The following is a 21103-nucleotide window of genomic DNA, read 5'->3' on the forward strand; positions in this document are numbered from 1 at the left end:
GACCACTTATGGTAAAATAACCCCACATCTGTTTTACATCTCCAACAAATCGGTGATCCTCAGTTCACACAGTTGTGGCAGTTTGACTCCTCCCACCAATGTGAACAAAGGCTTGCTAGACAGCTGATATCATTCTAGGTTCAATGTCTGGAGATCAGTGATAAAGCATCACATGTTTGCAGCTGAGGGGGTGGGTGTAGTCAGAAAGAGCTTGAAAGGGGATTTTTAACCCTTTCTGCTTTGTTTTCCCCCACCAATCTGAATGGCTTCCCAAGCTTCTATTTTCTTCACATGGCAGGGATGGCCCGAAGGTAGATGAGCTCTAGGTGATTTTAAGTAGATCAGAGAGGATTTCTGACTTCCCCATGTTTATCAATAACAGCAACAAAGTAACCCCCTACAACAGATTACCAAAGAAGAGAAAGAGCTATTAGATCAGATGATTACAGAAGATGAGATAAAGAAGGCAATAAAAAAGATGAAAATAGGGAAAGCGGATGGGTTACCAGCTAAATATTATAAAATACTAAATGAACAATTATGTCCAATTTTACGTGAAGTGATGAATAATATCTTAAAAGATGGAAGATTTCCGAATACCTGGAAGGAAGCATATATTACTTTAATACCTAAAAAAGATGTGGACGCCTTAGAGGTGAAGAACTATAGGCCAATTTCGTTATTAAATAACGATTATAAACTGTTTGCGGATATAATGGCAGAAAGATTAAAAAGGGTATTAAAAAATAGAATCCATAAAGACCAAACGGGCTTCCTACCAGGAAGACAACTAAAAGACAATGTAAGAAATGTGATAGACATCATTGAATATCTGGAAACTAGAATAGACAAACAGGCAGCCTTGGTATTCATTGATGCGGAGAAGGCATTTGACAATGTCTCTTGGCGCTTTATGATGGAAAACCTGAAGAGGATGGGGATGCGAGAAAGATTTAGAAAGGGCATAGAGGCCATTTACTATGAGCAAAAGGCAAAACTTATAATAAATAATTCTACATCAGAATTTTTGGATATTTCGAAAGGGACTAGACAAGGTTGTCCCTTGTCTCCGCTACTTTTTATTTTAGTATTGGAAGTACTTACTAAGAGGTTGAGGGAAACAGCAGAGGTTAAAGGAGTCAGGGTAGGAATAAAGGAATATAAAATCAAAGCCTTTGCGGACGACATTGTTTTAACATTAGAAAATCCAATACATAGCGTAAAAGAAGCCTTACAAAAAATTGAAGAGTTTGGAGCGGTAGCAGGATTCAAGGTTAATAAGAATAAGACTAAAATACTGACTAAAAATTTATCTAAGGAAGATATAGCAGACTTAGAACAAAAGACCGGAATTATGACAGCAAAGAAGGTGAAATACCTTGGAGTTTGGATTACGGCTAAGAACATTAATCTATACAAAGATAATTATGAGGTCACCTGGAATAATATTAAGAAAGATTTAGAAATTTGGGAAAGAATGAGACTATCTTTTTTGGGAGGATTGCGGTTATTAAAATGAATGTTCTGCCCAGAATGCTATTTCTATTTCAAACCATCCCGGTACTCAAAGGCCTAAGGCAATGTAAAGCATGGCAAAAAGCCTTAGCAAGATTTATCTGGCAGGAAAAAAGACCGCGAATAAAAATGAAAATATTGGTAGACAGAAAAGAAAGAGGGGGTTTCTCTCTTCCGGATTCAAGTCTATACTATGAGGCGGCATGTTTAACGTGGTTGAAAGACTGGATAACACTAGAAAATAGAGATATGTTAGATCTTGAAGGCTTTGACAACAGGTACGGATGGCATGCGTACCTGTGGTACGAAAAGGTGAAAGTACACTGTGTCTTTCGGAATCATATCTTTAGAGGATCATTACTCCAAGTATGGGAAAGAAATAAAAACCTATTGGAAAGGAAGACACCCTGGTGGATTTCACCAATAGAGGTGTTAACGGTCAAAAAAGTTAATATGGAAGGGAAGAATCCCACCTATGAAGATCTTACAAGAAAAACATATCAAGGTATAAAACTTAAACCATATGAAGAGATTAAAAACTCGTTTACTGGGTGGTTGCAATACCATCAAGTAAATGATTTGCTAAAAGAAGATAAAAAGAAAATAGGATTCGAGGACAAAAAAATCTAAATTCAATGTGGAAGTGGTTGAAGGAAAGACCAAAGTACTGTCCAGAACATATGATATATTATTGGAGTGGTATACAAAAGACGAAGAGGTCAAGGAGGCCATGATTAAGTGGGTAATAGATTTCGGCTACAATATTGATTTTGAGAGATGGCTAGAATTATGGAATACTAACATGAAATTTACGGCATGTATGGCACTAAGGGAAAATATATGGAAGATGATATATAGGTGGTACCTTACACCAGTGAAATTGGCTAAGATATATAGGTTAAAAAACAAAAGATGTTGGAAATGTGGAGAGGCAGATGGTGACTTCTACCACATGTGGTGGTCATGCAGCAAAGTAAAAGGTTTTTGGGAATCAATCTATAATGAGCTTAATTTTTTTTTCAAGTATACGTTTCCCAAAAAACCCGAAGCTCTCCTGCTAGGAATGACAGGCAAAGAAATTAAAAAGGAAGATAAGGTACTATTTCAATATGCCACAACAGCCGCAAGAATCATGTTAGCACAAAATTGGAAAATGGATGTCATACCCAATATATACGATTGGCAGATTAAATTAACAAATTATGCCGAGCTTGCTAGAATAACTGTGAGAATAAGAGATCAAGATGAACAGAAACTCCAAGATAACTGGGTTAAGTATTGGACGTACACTGGAACCAAATTTTAAATGACACTAGCGGGATTGGTAACAACTCTAACAGTAAATGGCTATTATGTGAAAGAAATAAAATACATGAATATTAAGTCTATTTGATACTTACCAAAGCAGTAGAAGGAAGTCCAAGGCTTGGCAGAGCCTAAAATCAATGTATTTACGACTTAAGGAATGACTATATTTTGTGCAATCTAAATATTGGATTTTGTATAAGTTTATTTGTATATATGTATAATGTCAATAAAAATTTATCTGCAAAAAAAAAAAGAAAGGAATGTCTGGAGATCAGTGATAAGGCATCACATGTTTGCAGCTGAGGGGGTGGGTGGAGTCAGAAAGAGCTTGAAAGGGGATTTTTAACCCTTTCTGCTTTGTCCCCCCCCCCACCAATCTGAATGGCTTCCCAAGCTTCTATTTTCTTCACATGGCAGGGATGGTCCGAAGGTAGATGAGCTCTGGGTGATTTTAAGTAGATCAGAAAGGATATCTGACTTCCCCATGTTTATCAATAACAGCAACAAAGTAATCCCCCTCCCCTAAATTCAGAATTTTTGGTTCGGTACAGTAAAAAAATAAAATATAATGGGGGGGGGGAGGACAAATTTGCTGCATGGTGCCTGCAACCTCCACCCTTCCTGTTGGGCAAATACTAGCTCTGAGGGGGCAACTTGGGTGAAATGGCATGGTGTTTTAAACCCATTCCTTAGCACCGCAAACAGATCTGAATCCATAACTACCACCTGTGCCCCCCCCATGTTGTGTTTGCCATTTCTAAAATTAACAAGAGATGAGTTTATTACAGATGAACTTACAAAATTAGGTCTGGCTTGGTTCCACGTCACTTTCTGTGTAACACAGACAAACAATTTTTAGTGCAGGAAGTAGATTTCACATAGTGCATGGAGTAAATGTATGGAGGTGTGGGCTTTAGAATTTGCAAATGGATGATAGATTTGAATGACTCCCAATACATGGATTGAGTTCCCAGGCCATTAGTTGTTTATCTCTACTCAGTAAAGAAGTAAGGAGTTTAGTTTACGTAGTTTAGTTTTTAAAAGAAGCATGGTAAGAATCAGAATGTATTGTAAATCTATTACATTCTTTTTTATTCATTTTTGCTTTTAACAATTATCATCTCACATAAATCATAGTCATTCTACACATAGGATTCTCTGAATCCCGAGACTTCCCTCCACCTTTCCATGGTTTCCCAAGATCTTCTTTTCCAACTGCAGCATATAATATTCTCCATGTTTTCTTAAAACTCAGTTTTTACCATAGTTCCCACTACATTGCAAGAGCTGTTTGGAATCCTGCCAATGTTTTTAATTGTTTGCAGTGTTCTTTTAAGTAACTTATAAAGTTTTCCCAATCTTTATTAAATTTATTGTCCCCTTGATCTCTAATTTTCCCAGTCATTTTTGCCATTTCAGCATAGTCCATCATCTTTATCAACCATTCTTCTTTTGTAGGTACTTTGTCCTCTTTCCATCTTTGGGCAAATAGCAGTTGTTGTAGCATACATAAATTGTCTATTCTGATCCTTAGATATTTCTGGATCTAAAATTCTTAGTAAGAAAGCTTCAGGTTTTCCCCCAAAAGTAATTTTAAACATCTTTTTCAGCTCATTATAAATCATTTCCCAATATCCTTTTGTCTTCTTGCACGTCCATCACGTGTGGTCAAATGTGCCTTCTTTCTCTTTCTGTAACTGTTCTATACATTTTTGCTAACTTGGTAGCAGTTCAGTACCAGCGATACATCACTTTCATATAATTCTCTTTCAACATACAGCATGTTGTAAATTTTAAATCTTCCCTCCATAATTTTTCCCATGATGCCAATTGTATATTATGTCTAATTTCCCTTGCCCGTAAATCTATCACATTCTGATTCTTGCGGTGCATTTTAAAAGAATCTCCTTTTGAAATATGTATGATCAACAATCCCATTTCTGCATTGATCGTGAAGACCTTCACTGCTGCAAGAATTTGACTATGCACTTTGGAAAGTATGATGGTTGCATTGAAAATGAGTGCCTTGTCTTGCCAGCCACAGAATTTTAATAAGGCCAGCAAGTTGCTAACCAATCAGAGAATCAGGAAAGCATCTTAAAATGCCTACAAAATGGAAAAGGTTTTGTCAAGTGTCTGAAGTTCAAAAGGCAGGAGAGCTGTCTAAACTCAGTCAGGACTGGGTCCATAATATTGAATGCCTAGAATCTGTAAATTACAAGCTGTTCATCTGAACCATGGGGGACCACCACCAACGTCTTCCCTGAAAACCTCAGTCATCAAACTGTGATATAAGGGATCAGATGGGCTGTATCCTCCAGAAACTCCTGTAACAGCTCCTCCACCTCTCTCTTCACCATGTTGCCCAAGAAGGGGGTATTTGCAAGCAGATGGTGGTTGTCGTAAAGCACAACAAAAGGTGCAAGAGGAGGTTGCAACAGGCACAAGGACACATTTTCCTCTCATGCCTTTGGGCCGGCTCTCGTAGGTTAATTGCCCCCACCTCACTGAATAACCCTTTACCTGAAGGTTTCTTTCCCCTTTCCCTTAAAATTTCTAGCCCCAGAGTATGCTGCAAAGGACCTTTGTGAAGGGGTAACTGGTAAGTTGGAGTCTCGGACAGGTTTTCTTTAAATAAACAATAAAGATTTATTTAAGGCAAGATAGTATATAACACAAATGGATTCAACTTAGGTTAGTTCAGAAATACAGTGCAATTTCACTTTAAATTTGTCCTCACTTGTTTTTGCATTATTGATTTGGTTCCTTGATACTTTCTTTCAGTTATCCACCCCCTTTAGCAATCCTGCTTCTGAGGTATTTTAAGTAATTGACCACAGGGCTCTCCACACACCCTCCCTTCACTGGGTCTGGGAGTTTCTTCTTTTCCTTAGAAGAATCTCTCCCCTCCAGACTAGGTTTCAGTCCCAAGTAGGCTGTTCCTTTCCAGCTCCTACTTCTCCTGGCTCAACCTCTGCCTCCCAGTAAAATTCCGGTCTATTCCTCCTACAGGACACAATACGCTCAGAGTGGAAATTGTTTTTTCCAGAGCCAACTCTTTCTCCCATTCACTCTTTGTACCTCAGCCTGTCTCCTAACCTGTCTCCCTACCTATCTCCCACCCTCTCCAACCACAATTCCAACCTACTTCAACCAACCCTCTCAAACTAACTGTCTCTCCAAAACCTCTCCTTTTAAACTCTCCCTCCTGGAACCCTGGCCAATCAGAGGCTGCCATTCATTAACAATTTGCAGGCAGGAAAAAAAAGAAAGGAGCACTTGTTGATCCAACCTGCCCAGCAACTTTTTCGTCACAGAGGTTTCTTCAGGGATTTATGTACTACTGCTTGACCAAAGGGAGCAGGCCCCTGGATACACTTGTCAGCTTTAGCAGCCTGGATGGACAGAGATCAAGAGAACAAGAAGCTGCTTGCAACATTGCAAGGGTCCTGTTCACATCGGCAGACCACAGAAACAGAAATCTATCCCACAAAATGTGGGAAGATGCTGCACTTCCCAGAATAGTTTCCTTTTACTTCTCTTGTGGCTCAGTTGTATTTACAAGTGTTCAATTAGCAGAAATGTCACCAGTGAACTGTTTCCCATCACTGTGTCTTCATGGCAGTAAGACAGGGAACTAAAGGCATGAAGAGGTACCAGAAAAATTAGCAAGCAATATTAGAGAGATATAATATATCACAGTAGTTTACATTTGCAAAATAATTAAAAACAAACACCAGCAGACCATTGTGGGTGATGTGCTTTAAATTGCCTGCAAAGGCTTGGTGGGACAGAAAAGTTTTCTGCTCATTCATGAGTTCCAAGCATGGATACAAGCATAAGCAAAGAGATGGAAGCTGGAAATGAGCTGATGCAAGAGCCAACACATCCGGTGCAGATTGCTGGCCATTGGGAAAACTTTATTGCAGTGATGGGAAACACTGTAACTTAGTGGTAAGAACATGTTGTTTGCATGCAGAAGGTCCCCGGTCCAGCTCCTGGTGTCTCCCAGGTAGTAGGGCTTGATGAGACTCCCACCTGAAACCCTAGAGAGCTGCTCCACAGTGCAGAAGCAGAACCATCAAATGGTGAAGTTGGCAGGGACCCTGAGGGTCATCTCTTCCAAGCAATGCTATTACAATGCCCTACAAATGCCCTACAATGCTAGAATCCTATTGTTTTTCTACAAACAACAAATGGGTAGTTTAAAAAGACCCTACCATCAGAAACCATTTCGTCCATTAAATGCAGAGTTTGGAAACTGAAAACACACTCATTGAAGACTGTAGGGATGCAAGAAGAAAAATAAACCAAACAAACAACAAACTCTATAATATTATTTCCTTGTGGTCTCAAAATATGAGCAACCCATAAAAATCATGAACAGGAGACAACCCTATCATTAAAATTTGCAGTGTAATCTTTATGATTATGATTAACTATTAAACAATCAACATTAACTTAAATAACAGCACACAACAATACAATATTTACATCACACACTACATCCTTACAATCTACAACTACTTTTCAAAGAAAGAGGAAAAAGGAAAATAAAGAAAAAGGTAAAGATAAAAAAATAAGTAATTAAAATATAATTCTGATTATTCTCATTGTACTGTTTCTCATTTTGTTATTTATCACACAGTGCCTTATTGTTGTTCTCTTTTCCAAAATCTTATCAAAGAAGTTCTATTGTTTACACCGTTATATTACAAGAGTCACTCAAGATCTGCCAGGAGGTTTTTGTTATCACAATAGTTTTTTAAATATTCTTTAAATACTATCCATTCCTTATTGATCTTCTGCATCGGGTATCCTCTAACTCTCCCTGTCATCCTTGCCAATTGTAAGTATTCTATCATTTTAACCTGCCATTCGGTTTTTGTGGGGGGTCTTTTCACTTTTCCAATTCCTCACCACCAGGATCCTGGCTGCTGTTGTTTCGTGGTCTGCTATTTTTTAATTTTTTTTTAATTTCTTGAAGAGTGGTCTGCTATTTTTTAAAATTTCTGTTGACATTATTCCTAAAAAGAAGGCTTTTGGTATCTTTGTAAATGGGAATTTTAATATCTTTTAAAATTCATTACGGTATATATATTATGCTCTTACATTCCCACCACATATGCATATACGAACCTTTACCCTTTTTGCATCTCCAGCACACTTCTGATCTATTTTTATACAACTTGGTCGGGGTAAGGTGTCATCTGTACATCATTTTCATGATGTTCTCTCTAAGATTATAGCACGCTGTAAACTTCATGTCCACCTTCCATTATTTCTCCCACTGGTTCATGTGAATATTATATCCAAGTTCTTGGGCCCAAGACACCATCACCCCTTACTTTTACCTGTTCTTTTACCTCCCACTCAAGATGTAGATTGTACATTTTTGAAATATATTTTCCTTTGGATTGGATTAGTTCTTTTTCTTATTTTCAAATCCTTTTTTAAATTTATACTTAATATTTCATTTAATTGAAAATATGGTATGTAACCAATCCGTCAGGTACAACCTAATTTCTTCAAACTTCTTCAGCATCAATTTGTTATTGTTTTCTTCTAATATCATTCTATACATTGGCAGTCTCCTTTCATATTTTTCTTTTTTACTGCCATGGCTTGTGTCAGTGAGGTCCACCAGGGGGTCTTAGGCTCTAGTATTTATTTATATTTTCTTCCATATTTTATAAGGGGATTTTCTCACTATATGGTTTAAAAAAAACCCTGCGTACCGTCACCTTCTCATAGACTAAATACGTGTGCCACAGAAATAAAATCCACTGAATTAAATGGGACTTACTCCATGGTGTGTTTAGGATCATAGTCTTAATTTAAAAAATGAAATAAAAAATAAGCTTTCCTTGCAGTTGTGGCTGTGAATGCCTATTTTATTCAGTTGTATTTTATCCTTTTCTGATACTCTCCAAACAGCTCTGAGACTTTGATAATCATCCAGTTTTGGTTAACCTGTTCAGAGGAGAAGATTAATCACATCAGGTCAATTACCTACTTAGTTCAATCTGTTATAAAACAAGAGTGACTACAGAACTGAAAGTCTCTCTTCTATCTGACATGCATTGGTGACACTTTCTTCTCACAGGCCTTGGGTGACAGCCCATTAACCTAAAAACACCTCTTTATGAGTAACAGGCCATATAACAGGATTGTGAAAAAGAGGGACCGGACGCTGTGGCAGAGCCAGATACCAACTCTATTTCCATATCTAGTTTAACATAATTATTACAGGAGCTAAGAATGTCAATAGAACCTGAGGGGCTAATTCACCTGCTCATCTTCCAAAGTAATATATGCCACCAGTTGCCTTCTAGCTGGTCTATGCAATGACCTTCTAGCTGGTCTATGCAAAAGAATGAATGAGCACAAATCTGAAATGGCAGTATAGAAAAGCCAGTGAGGGAACATTTCAGCTTCTCAGGATGCTCTGTCACTGACCTTAAGGTGTTCATTATTGAATGAAGTGACCTCAAACCATGAGACCATTGTATTACAATGCACCAGTGCTATTATTTGCAGATGGAATCAATACAATAGGTGCTGGGTTTACGTTTTTTAAAACCACACTGGATATGCTAAAAACTGGCTTACCAGTGCAAGGATGTCTGTGTTATCAACTACTGTTTTTGGTGCATCATTGCAGTTTAAAATGTCACAATCCTCAACTGTATAATTCAGCATTTAGTTTCCCTCTGGTATCTTTTTACAAGCTCCCCACCAATTCTGTCCCTGCAACTCAGGATAATACTTTATGCATCCAATGAAGTGAATTATATTGTGTGTGTCATAATAATTTTTTTTAATCTTTCAGGTGCTACAAGACTCTTCTGTTGGTTTTGCAGAATTGAAAAGATTCGTTCTGCACCAATTTTACAATGATTGCTTACCGATTGAAATGGTGATCTGAAGGACTTCCGGTTCCGGTCGCAACCAGCGAGGAAGCGCGGAAAACCTGCTCTCGGTTTTTCGGGTCCTGCAGAGGCTTGGGGGAGACGCTAGGGCGCAGCGCACCCCAAAAACTCCAAGGGGGGGCACCCCTGGAGGATAGGCACCCGGCAGCGCGATAGCGGTCGTACCGTTCTCCGGAGCGTCTACGAGGAGAAGCGAAGGACCGCGAGCGCGAATTGGGGAGGCAACGACTTTGCAGGGCAACGCCTCGAGCTTCAGCCGGTTTGAGCGACGGGCTTCCTTAAGAAAAGAATGGAGCACCCAGCGTTTTTTTAGTGGGTTTTTTTTTCTCTCCCTTTTAATTGAGCAAGGCGTAAAGCCAGTCATAGAGCTGGGAGGCTCCTGGAAAGCTTTGGATTGTGTTTGGGAGTTCGCTCGGTGGAGGAAATAAGATGGCGCAGACGGAAAGTCGACGATTTGAAGAAGTTTAGGAGAGTCTGTCTGAGTAAGAACTTTACGTTATGAGGATTTAAAACTGTTATAAACGGATACCTAGGACTATATGGTCCCTGGTGAGTGCTACAACTTGTTTGTGGGGTTGCTTTCCCTTTTTACTACTACTACTACCACTTTCTCTACGGCGTTAAGCAAGGGCAAGTGGTCGCTAGCGTTTGCAGCCTACAATTCTACAACCAGGACTTGGAGATAGCAGGCATAAGGTATAAAGTGAGAGGATTTAAAAGGGAGAAAACTTAAAAACCTTTGTGCCTGCAGCTACACTTTGTTCTCGCTGCTTCCTCCTTTCTCCCTTTGTGTTTGCCTTGCCCTCCCTGTGCTTGGAGGATTTGCGTTGATGGCTGGAGTTGAATAGGAAGATCTACTAATTAACCCCACGTGGTTTAAGGAGGTGCTTTTCTGTTTTCTTCTGTATTTGACACGGATCTTAATTGGAAGTTTCTGAAATCTGAACTGTCTGACTTATACAACCGTGATTAACCCGGACTAGACACTGTTAAAACTGGATTGTGGACCTTCTTAGCACGGACGGGCTAAGCGGACCGGTCAGGGGTAAAAAGTGAGAACGCCAGGAGGTGTGGGTGTTATCTCCCCATCCTCTTGTATTGGATTGACTATAGGACATTACTGTTTGGACATTATTAAATCCTGAGGGGCGTGTTTAACACCGCCTGGATATTGGGCCCTTTTTGGGTCTACTTTGGGTCTACTTTGCCTGGGTTTACCTTTACCTTTTGAGTTAACTCTGTTGGGTTATTGTTGACAACTCCTGCCGGCGACTGTGGTTAACGGGGGGATTGAAAAGGGAAGGAAGCAAAGGTAGGGGGGAGCCGGCCGAGTGAAACTGAAGGAGGACGGAGATTTGGAGATGACGGGAAGGGACGGAAAAGAGTGGAAGAGAGGGGGAGGGACCCCGGGAGAAAGAAAGATGTCACGGCAGGAGGAAATTAAAGATTTAGATAATTTGTGGGTCAAAATAAAGGAGGAGTTCAAGCAAAATGTACTATACATGGAAAATAAACTAGGAGAGGTCCAGGAGATGATAGACAAAAAGATAGAGGGAGCAGTGGGTGAACTCTCAGCCAAAATCCAAGACCTCTCTGTAAAGTCCAAAATGATCGAGGAATCTAACAAAAAGCTGCAGAAAGAGATGAGGGAACAAAAAAAGGAGACAGTGAAAGTAAAAGAAGAACTGGGAGAGCTAAGCATCTCTCAAGAGAGGATTTGGGACAACCTAGCCATGGCTGATATGCAGTTAAAACAGCTCCATCTTAAATTTAGGGGAGTAGCAGAGGAAAGAAATGAAGACATTAGAGGAAAAATGATAAAAGAACTCTCCAAATGGTTAAACTTAAGGGAAGAAGAGGTGGCAGCTACTGTAGATAATGTATATAGAATGACTAGGCCCAATCATATGAGAGTGAGCAAATTCTTGGGGGACTGCCTGGTGATCTTCAATTCTTTGGAAATGAAAAATTTAATTTTGAGAAAAAGCTACAACAATAGGTTAAGAATTGATGGAAGGCCTATTATTATTTATAAAGAAATACCGGTCAGGCTACTTCGTAAAAGAGAAGGATATAAACAAGTGGCAGCAGCTCTGAAGAGAAACGAGATTCCATTTCGATGGGAATTTCCGGAAGGGATTAGCTTTTTCTATAAAGAGAAAAAATTTAGATTGCTTGACAGACAGGAGGCAGACAAGTTTCTGAGAAGATATGAAAAAGAGTTGGGGAAGACAGAGAATAGATTAAGGAATAGATCGGAAAAAGAGGATGGAGAGACAAGGAATAGATATGAGGAAGAGAGAGGTGTAGAGGAGGAGGCACTGGAATCAGATGAAGATGGTGAGGAGGCCGCAGTGGGAGCGGATGCGGCAGAAGAGGGGGAGCTCTCAGGAAACAAAGGAGAGAGATTATAGTTTGCGAATACGGTTAAAGGTTGGGAAGTAGATAAAGGTAAATCATAGCACACTCATTGAAATTTTTATCTTGGAATGTAAACGGATTGAACGAGAAAGTTAAAAGGAATAAAATTGAGAAAGTTTTGAAAAATAAGAGGTACGATGTAATCTGCTTTCAGGAAACCCATATTGCTAAAAAGCACAAACATATTCTGGTGAATAAAAAATTAGGGGTAGACTTTATTAATTCTGATGTTAGGAAAAAAAGAGGAGTAGTAATATACGTTAGAGAGAAATGGGAACCGACTTTGATATGCAAGGATGAGGAGGGAAGAATTCTAGGGATTCAATTAAACTTTAGAGGGGAAAAAATTAATGTTGTGACGGTATACGCTCCGAATTCAAATAGAGCAGAGTTCTTTGTAAAACTTGAAGGTATGCTATTAGAACTGGACACCCACAAATTAATTTTGCTTGGGGATATGAATGGCGTCCCAGCGCCGAACTTAGATAGGAGTACAGAGAAGGGAAAAGGGAACAGAGGAAAACTGCCGAAATCCTTTAGTGACATGGAAGAAAATTTAGACCTAATTGACATCTGGAGATACCAAAACCCGACCTCTAAACAGTTTACTCATTATTCCGAACCCCATCAGAGCTGGGGTAGAATAGATCAGATCTGGGTGACGAGAACACTCTCCATGAGAGTTAAGAAATGTGAGATTTATCCCAGGACATTATCAGATCATTGTGCTTTAAATATGGAAATAAAAAATGAAGCGAAGGGACAATACAGATGGAGGATGTGTGAGAATCTATTTGATAGGGAAGAGGTGAGGGAAAAAATTAAAGGCACTTTAAAAGAATACTTAGATCTAAACCTGAATAAAGAAACCCCTATAGATGTAGTCTGGGACGCCAGTAAGGCGGTTCTGAGAGGTCTCTTAATACAACAAAATAATTACAGGAGAAAGATAAGGGAGCGTAAGAAAGAGGAGATCCTCTCCCAACTGAGAAGTTATGAGAAAAAATTAATTAATAACCCAGCAGACGAAGCGGCTAATCGCGCCGCCAAGGTGCTACAATCCCAATATTCAGCGGTATTAAATCAGGAGATAGAGTGGAAAATTAAATTTGCAAAACAAAACTATTTCGAGTCGGCAAATAAAATGGGGAAGTTACTTGCCTGGCAGCTAAGAAAAAGAAAGAAACAAAATGTGATAAATAAAATAATATTGGAGGATAATATCATAGAAGACCCAGAGGAAATAGAAAACAGGTTTACCCAATTTTTTGAAAAGTTATATGAAAAAGGAAGGGAAAACAGTGACGAGATTAAAAACTATCTGGAGCAAAATGAAAGGAAATATATTTCAGAAGAGGATAGAATACAACTGAATAAGGAGATCACAGTAAATGAGGTTAAGGAGGCCATTAGCAGAATGAAGATCGGGAAAGCCCCAGGGCCGGACGGTCTTTTCGCAAAATACTATAAAACATTAGAAGAACACCTAGCCCCGGTCTTAAAAGACGTGATCAATAACATCTTTCAGGGGGGGAAGATCCCGGCTTCGTGGAAGGAGGCTTATATAACTTTGATTCCAAAAACAGAGAAAGAAAAAACAGATATAAAAAACTACAGGCCAATCTCTTTGCTTAATAACGACTACAAGATCTTTGCCGACATTATGGCTGGCAGACTTAAGAAGCTTTTAATGAAATATATTCATAAAGATCAAGTGGGCTTCCTCCCAAACAGGCACCAAAAAGAAAATGTCCGCCACGTACTAAATATTATTGAATACCTAGATATGAGAATAGACGTCCCTGCAGCATTAATCTTTATAGATGCCGAAAAGGCTTTCGACAACGTCTCTTGGGAGTTCTTAATACAGTGCTTGGGCAAGGCAGGTATTGAAGGTCCTTATATGAAAGGTATCAGGGCAATATACTCAGAACAACAGGCTAGGTTGATTATAAATGACAATCTCACGAAACCGTTTAAGATCAAGAAGGGCACAAGGCAGGGGTGTCCACTGTCCCCCCTGCTATTTATAATGGTTTTAGAAGTAATTGCAAATAGAATAAGGGAGGCAGTGAATGTGAGGGGGATAAAAATTGGGAAGAAAGAATTTAAGCTAAAGGCCTATGCTGACGACCTGGTTCTGTCTGTGGAGAACCCACTGGATAGTGCAAGTAGAGTAGTGGAACTCCTGGAGGATTTTGGCAGGCTGTCAGGTTTCAGATTAAACAGAAAGAAAACAAAAATCCTAACAAAGAATATGACTGAACAGGAGAAAATTCAATTGGAGGAAAAGATTGGCATTAAAATTGTGAATAAAGTAAAATATCTGGGAATCTGGCTCTCACCTAAAAATATAAACCTGGCTGAGGATAATTATAATAAGGTGTGGCAGGATATCAAAAAAGACCTAGATACCTGGCATAGATTAAAACTCTCATGGACAGGGAGGATGTCGGCTATCAAGATGTGCATCCTCCCGAGATTGTTATTCCTCTTTCAAAGTATCCCGATAATTAAAGGCATCTCCCTCCTTAAGAACTGGCAAAAAACCCTGACTAAGTTTATTTGGCAGGGGAAGAGGGCCAGAGTAAAGTTGAAATATCTAACAGACTCAAGAGAAAGGTGCGGATTCGCAGTCCCGAATATTAGGCTGTACTATGAAGCAGCCTGTATTTGCTGGATAAAGGAGTGGGTCACCCTTAGAAATACAGACCTCTTAGATCTGGAGGGTTTTAATATTGGATTCGGGTGGCATGTCTACCTATGGCAAGAGAAAGGGGAAGCCCACAGAGGATTTTCTAATCATATAATTAGAGGCCCATTATTGGAAGTGTGGAGGAGGTATAAAAAACTGATTGAGAAAGGTGTCCCCTGGTGGCTCTCCCCAACCAATATCATTAAAATAAAAAAAATAAATATGGCGGACGAAAGATGCACGTATGAGGATCTTTTGGAAAAGACAGAAACAGGATGGAGGGTGAAGCCTTATGAGGAATTGAAAGATAAAATAAAAGAATGGCTCCTCTATCATCAGATTAACGCTTTATGGGGTGAGCACAAGAAATTGGGTATGAATGGGAAAAAATCGAGGTTTCAGGTTGAAATTATAGAAAGTAATGATAAACTCCTCTCCAAAATGTATAAACAACTACTGGAATGGGATACCGAGGAAGATCAGGTAAAGGGGGCTATGGTAAAATGGGAGAAAGACCTCGGCCACAACATAGATTATAATAAATGGCGAACACTTTGGACGAAAGGTATAAAATTTACAGCTTGTGTAACCCTGCGGGAAAATTTAGAGAAAATGGTGTACCGCTGGTACCTGACCCCAGCAAAGCTAGGAAAAATGTATAAATCTGTTGATAACACCTGCTGGAGATGTAGAGACAAGGTTGGGACCTTTTTTCATATATGGTGGACCTGTGATGTAATAAAAGAATTCTGGAAGCAAATCCATGACGAAATGAAAAAAATTCTGAAGTATAACCTCCCCAAAACTCCAGAGTTGTTTCTCTTAGGGCTGATTGGTAAAGAAATAAAGAAAATAGACCAAACTTTTTTCCAATATGCCCTGGCTGCGGCGAGGATCCAAATAGCACAAAAATGGAAAACCTCTGATTTACCTACGGTGGGAGAGTGGCAATTGAAGTTATATCAATATATTGAACTAGCGAGATTAACACAAAAAATAAGACAAAATAACGCAAGCAAGTATAAAGACGAATGGAATAAGTTTTTAACTTATTTTGAAAATACCCAGGGAATAAATAATTTATCAGTAGACGATAGTTAGAATCATCGATGTATAATTGCTTTATTAGTGCTGCAGAAGTAATATAAGATCTGGTAACTCCAAGACCGAGTTGAACGGAAGTTCTGTTATTTGTAATTTTGTCTTTTGTCTTTTGTCTTTTTTCTTTGTTTCTTGTTTTTCTTTTTTGTGCTATTCTGTTATTCTTTGACTTCTTGACGGATTTTTTGGTATGAATATATTTGTAATGTAAATTTTGTATTTTTAACTAATAAAATTCTATTATTAAAAAAAAAAAAAGAAAAAAAAAAGAAATGGTGATCTGAAAAAGCCATTGTGAAATGGGTGCTAACTTTTGTGCTAGATTCTACTGCCTCAAATGAATGGCATCTCAGCCTGTTGTCTTTATCTTGCAGGTCATGATTACAACATCTTTTTGTGCTTAAATAAGAAAGAAACTGTGATCTCCTTCACCCCCTGCTTTGTGAAACACATTACCCTACTGTGGATTGTGGAGTTGTTGTTGTTGTTTTCTAGTGGGCCAGCATGGCTACTTTTGCTGTTAATTGAGCTTATTTACAATGGATAGAGTACTCGTCATCTCCAAGAGAGAAAGCAGCTCTTTTTCTTTTTTCTTAGGGATGAGGGACATACAGAGTCAGTATAGACTGAGTGCATCTTCTGAAGGCAAGGATATGGTTGGTTGGTTTTTTAACTGCATGCATTAAATGCTTGTTTTTATTTCTTTAACTGCAAATGATTCAGGAAGAAGATCTGGTCAGTTGGCAACTAAGAACTACTTGTAGCTATTTTATTCATAGATCTCTTCTATTACATCTAATTTGTGCATATGTGACCACCTTTCTGTATATGAGGTCTGTTTAGGAGAATGCCAGGTTTTCCAAGCATTCTGCTCTACACTGTAGCCAACCATATCACTATGCAATCCCAAAAGCAGGACACAGGTCAGGTGAGTACCCTTTCGCCCTGTTCTTTCCCAGCAATTGATATGCCTCTGATAGCATATATCCATAACGATTAGTAGCCATTGATAGTCTTAGCATTCATGAATTTGTCTAATCTCTTGAGAAAGCCATCTAGGTTGGCAGCCATAATCACATCTTGAGAAATTCCAGGGCTGTGCTTACACACACACACATTAAGATGTGGACCCAGATCAGCCCTATCCCAACCTAGGTCACACCCAACCCAGATCTGGTCCTATATCAGGGTAGGACTAAAGGGGCCAGGCCGGGTAGGACAAATCCACTAGATTCAGTATGATCTGCCCAATCTAGCACCCAGCCCCATTAAATTCCATAGTGGAATGTTGAGAAATATAGTGGACTGGGCAGGTGAGGTTTTATGATATGGATTTGTAATATATTCCAAGCCCAAAGCCTATATTTCAGTGAATGGAGTAAATTCAGACTCACGCAGATTATGTAGAGGTACTCAACAGAGATGTCCTCTATCTCCACTGCTGTTCACACTTTCCACTGAAGAAGTATCTGAAGAAGTGTGCATGCACACGAAAGCTCATACCAAGAACTAACTTAGTTGGTCTTTAAGGTGCTACTGGAAGGAATTTTTTTATTTACACTTTCCACTGTTAGCAGAACTTGACCCATTAGCAGAACCATTTAGATCTGAATATATAATCAAATGAACAGGGAACATAATGATATGCCAATAATGTAGCATTATTTGTGAAAAAACCATTTGGAGATGTCTTAGGCTTTGATAGCTTTATACTCTTAGGCTCAGTTGTTTCAGGGTTTTTGCTGGGCGGCAGGCAGGGAGCATGTTGCAGCTGTGTTGATTTGGTTGTGTATTAGTAAGTTCAGTGGGACTACTTCTAAATTAGTTGTCCTAAGAGGGTCCAATTAAGAATCTAAAATTAACTGACTTATTTTATTATGACTAAACCTGGCTAAATCAAGGCTGTATGTCAAAGACGGCAAACTGTATTGGACACAATCTAGTTCACAGGCAACCCTCCTATAAAGCTTCATTGAAGGCAGTAGAGCACAAACCTTGGTGGGGGGGGAATAAGGGCAAGAAAATGAAATAAAGTGTTCAAAATATCCCCTCACAAAGTTTTTAATAGATATAAATGCCCATGTTGCAGGATAAGGCACATACAAGTTAAACTTAGATGTCTTTAAAGCTTTGGAGAGCAACTTAACACACTCATGGTAGAAAAATCAATTAAACCTTATATCCCCATCTCAAACTTCAGTTTTTTTAAAAAAATGGAAGACTCATGAATGGAAACCAAACTTTTTAACACAGAAGTGTTACTAAATCTACTTATAGCAGGATCTGCAAATATTCTTTTGCATACAAAGAAAATACAGCAACTTCCCACCACATTTATTGCCACCTACTGTAGCCTCAGATACAGAGACTTAAAAAGAAAAGGAAAGCGACAGAAAGCCCATTGGTGCATTAAAATGTGTCTCAGGAATATCCAGCCATTAGAAGACGTGACCTTTTATCTCTAGAACCACATGTACCACGCAACTGACTTTTTTCTATGGAAAAAATAAGCTTGCACACAGGAAAGTGAATGTTTCAGTAAATGGAAAGTTAAAATACGACTCCAGACAAGCTATTAAAAGAACAAACTTTATTCAAAACATCGAAGTCATACATTAAAAGAGGGAGCTTGTAAAATATGTACAGGACAGCAAGGAAGGAGTTGGGATGCTAATCTGGAACCTGACTTAAAGAGAAAAACTGAGAGCCCGAAGCACTTCCATCAACGTTCTGCATTTGTACAGGATTTGTAGCTGAATAATTCCCCGTTGCAGACCAGGGAGTAGAAGTGCTTGATGCCATGAAGAAGTTCCCAGCTGATGGTGGAGGCTGCCTCAACATCTCTGCACCATAATATGGACCTGGGCAGTTGCTCGCCTGGGAAGTCTCATAAAGCCCAGTTCCACAAAAAGCAGCCTGCTGGTAATAAGCAGTGTTCAATTCCAGGGAGCTCTGCTGTTGCGGGGAATACTCTCCTGGTTGTGTGTTGTTGAGAGGTGGCTGCCACAACCCTGTTCCTCTGAAGCTTTCAGCATAATGCAAGTTCTGTGGCTGACAATATTGCTCCATATGAATATTTTGGCTGCTTCCTGGACTGCTTCTTGGGCTGCTGTCCAGGCTGCTTCTTGGACGGATTCTTTCACTCCGGCTAAAAGGAGCTGTAGCATGGTTCCCGATCCTTATCCTGGAACCAATGCTCTTTGGTGTTCTTGCCCTTCTGTTTTGAAACCAGACCTGAAAGGAAGAAAGGAGAGAACCAGTATAGAAGACATTGCTACCATGAAATTGTCTTCTTGATCCAACAGAGAGAAATACATTTAATAAATTATGCTTATTCCTCTGGGGTTTCTCTTTAGTTCTCTGCAGCATTTTTCTACTCTCTTCAGCTCCACATTCATATATCCCATGTGCATAATCTCTAGTTACTGTTAAATATAAAGCTTCTAAGTTGGAATGACTAAATACTGCTATTTGGCTGTCTTTTCTTCTGCAGTATCAGAAAAAGCCACCTTTAAAAGCTGCACAAGTGTACAGTTCCACAAGACTCGCTTTATTTAAGTATAACGTGTGGATGTGAGCTTCACATGTAAGAAATTGTCAAGCGTCTGTTAATGTCAAGTGGATGGCTGCATACAAGACTTAACATCTCTGTGTGCATTTGTGCTGGAAGGCAACACTTTATGCATAGCAATTGTTTTAAAGATTCAATAAACTTAGTAATTTTAAATGGCTCACTCAGAAGACCTACCCGTCTGTTGTGCCCTGTTTGGGGTCTTCTGCCTCAGCCTTTCAAGTGTCCTGGGGGTAATGGACTAGGCAGGGAAGTGTATTTATATATATTTCTAAATGCCAATTTCTCTGTAGGAGAGAACTAAGTACTTGCTCAACTTTTGCCAGAAAAAGCAATGCAGCTTAACTCGTTTTAGTCTCCCAAGTGCAAGCTGCTTATGGCTGCAGTCCTCTGCACATTACCTTGGGAGTTGGTGTTAACTGGATCAGGCTGCAAAGGCAGCCTATAAAACCAGATTTAATGTACTTTTAGCACTAAGCCCATCCATTGCAGAAATTAGATTTCTAAGCTGGGTCTCTAAAGATTTTTTTTAATATGATATAAACCCAGAACCCACGATACGCCCCCCCCCAAAAAAACACACACCAAGAAACAGGAAGTTAGCTTTTGAACAAGGCGCCTTTCGCGATAAGCTGAGAGGTACACGGCGGATTAAGCCCTTCGACTGCGCAAGGATTATGCGGAGCGTTTCAAATTGTTCCAGTATGTGCGGTTTAGGGAAGTCTTGGGAGCCCCCACCATCCCGATTCTTACGTGCACACGATCTTCCTCGACTCCGATGCACCTCGCCAGCGCCTCCCTGGTCTCGTATCCGGGGTACTGGTTCTCTTCAAAGGACTTTTTTAGGAGCTCGACATGAGATGGGCTAAAAACAGTCCTTTTTCGCCTTCCTCCTCCGACTTTGGGGTGGCTTCCTCCTGGGAAAAGACAAAGAGGCAAATTTGAAGGGAGCGCTCGGCTTAAGCTTGCAGATCTTCCTCCCTGAATTGGTTTTGCCTTAACAATGGACACTAATATTAAATAAACCTCCGGTTGCTCTGAACAAGTTTTGCATGAAAACAAACCCAAGAATTTTAGGTAATACGTTTACGCTCTTATTTCTATGCCTGCCATCGTTTTCCGCAGCCGATCCTAACCACGTTTATTGGGAAATTTAATCCCGTTTATGTGAAAGGGATTTAACATTCCGAAAGTGTGCGTGTAAATGCTTCATGCAGTAAAATGCAGCAAATGCTTCATGTTTACAAGTAAAATATGTGCAAACCAATCTTGCGAAATGTTTCCAACCGAAGACATTTGAGCCCCTGTGTAATCCCTCCCTGGCTACCACAAATGGGTCTTTGAAAGCCTTCCCTACATCCTGACCCAGAAACAGAAACAACCTTCCTTTATAAAAAACCATCGTTTATGAAACCCTGAATTTATATCAATCATTTGAGCAATTTTTTTAAAGACAAGTGAACTAAAAATCGTTTTAACAATCCTCTCTTCTTACCTCGGCTGGTGGTTTTCATCTTACAAAAGCACTGCCTCGCTCTCTTCCAACAAACTTGGTTTTCG

General features: G+C 39.4%; 2 protein-coding genes and 1 long non-coding RNA gene across 5 annotated transcripts in view; 2 read left to right on the top strand and 1 right to left on the bottom strand.

Moving 5' to 3' along the window:
• The window catches only part of LOC309532949 (uncharacterized protein), a gene marked incomplete at its 3' end in the record, with an annotated part of 45615 nt that overhangs the window by 6757 nt on the left and 17755 nt on the right, over positions 1–21103 (top strand). The window lies entirely within an intron of this gene.
• The window catches only part of LOC309532320, a 38044-nt gene that overhangs the window by 2212 nt on the left and 14729 nt on the right, over positions 1–21103 (top strand). Inside the window, exons 3-5 of one of the 3 annotated variants that reach the window (XR_014219746.1) lie at positions 16347–16628; positions 16806–16900; positions 17916–17941. The exons of 1 other annotated variant lie outside the window; for it this stretch is intronic. This is a non-coding gene — a long non-coding RNA (uncharacterized lncRNA). Of the gene's footprint in view, positions 1–8929; positions 9598–16346; positions 16629–16805; positions 16901–17915; positions 17942–21103 lie in introns of those variants that run through there. One more of the 3 variants, XR_014219745.1, reaches the window with a different exon arrangement.
• Positions 18452–21057, bottom strand: LOC309532950 (uncharacterized protein; the record flags this gene model as incomplete). Its single annotated transcript, XM_082223736.1, has 3 exons — positions 18452–19206; positions 20297–20580; positions 21039–21057. 3 exons carry the CDS (start codon positions 21055–21057, stop codon positions 18643–18645), a joined length of 867 nt encoding a protein of 288 aa, XP_082079862.1. The 3' UTR covers positions 18452–18642.

This window comes from Podarcis vaucheri (genome assembly GCF_965113315.1).
Source record: "Podarcis vaucheri genome assembly, chromosome: 5".
NCBI classification, from domain to species: domain Eukaryota; kingdom Metazoa; phylum Chordata; class Lepidosauria; order Squamata; family Lacertidae; genus Podarcis; species Podarcis vaucheri.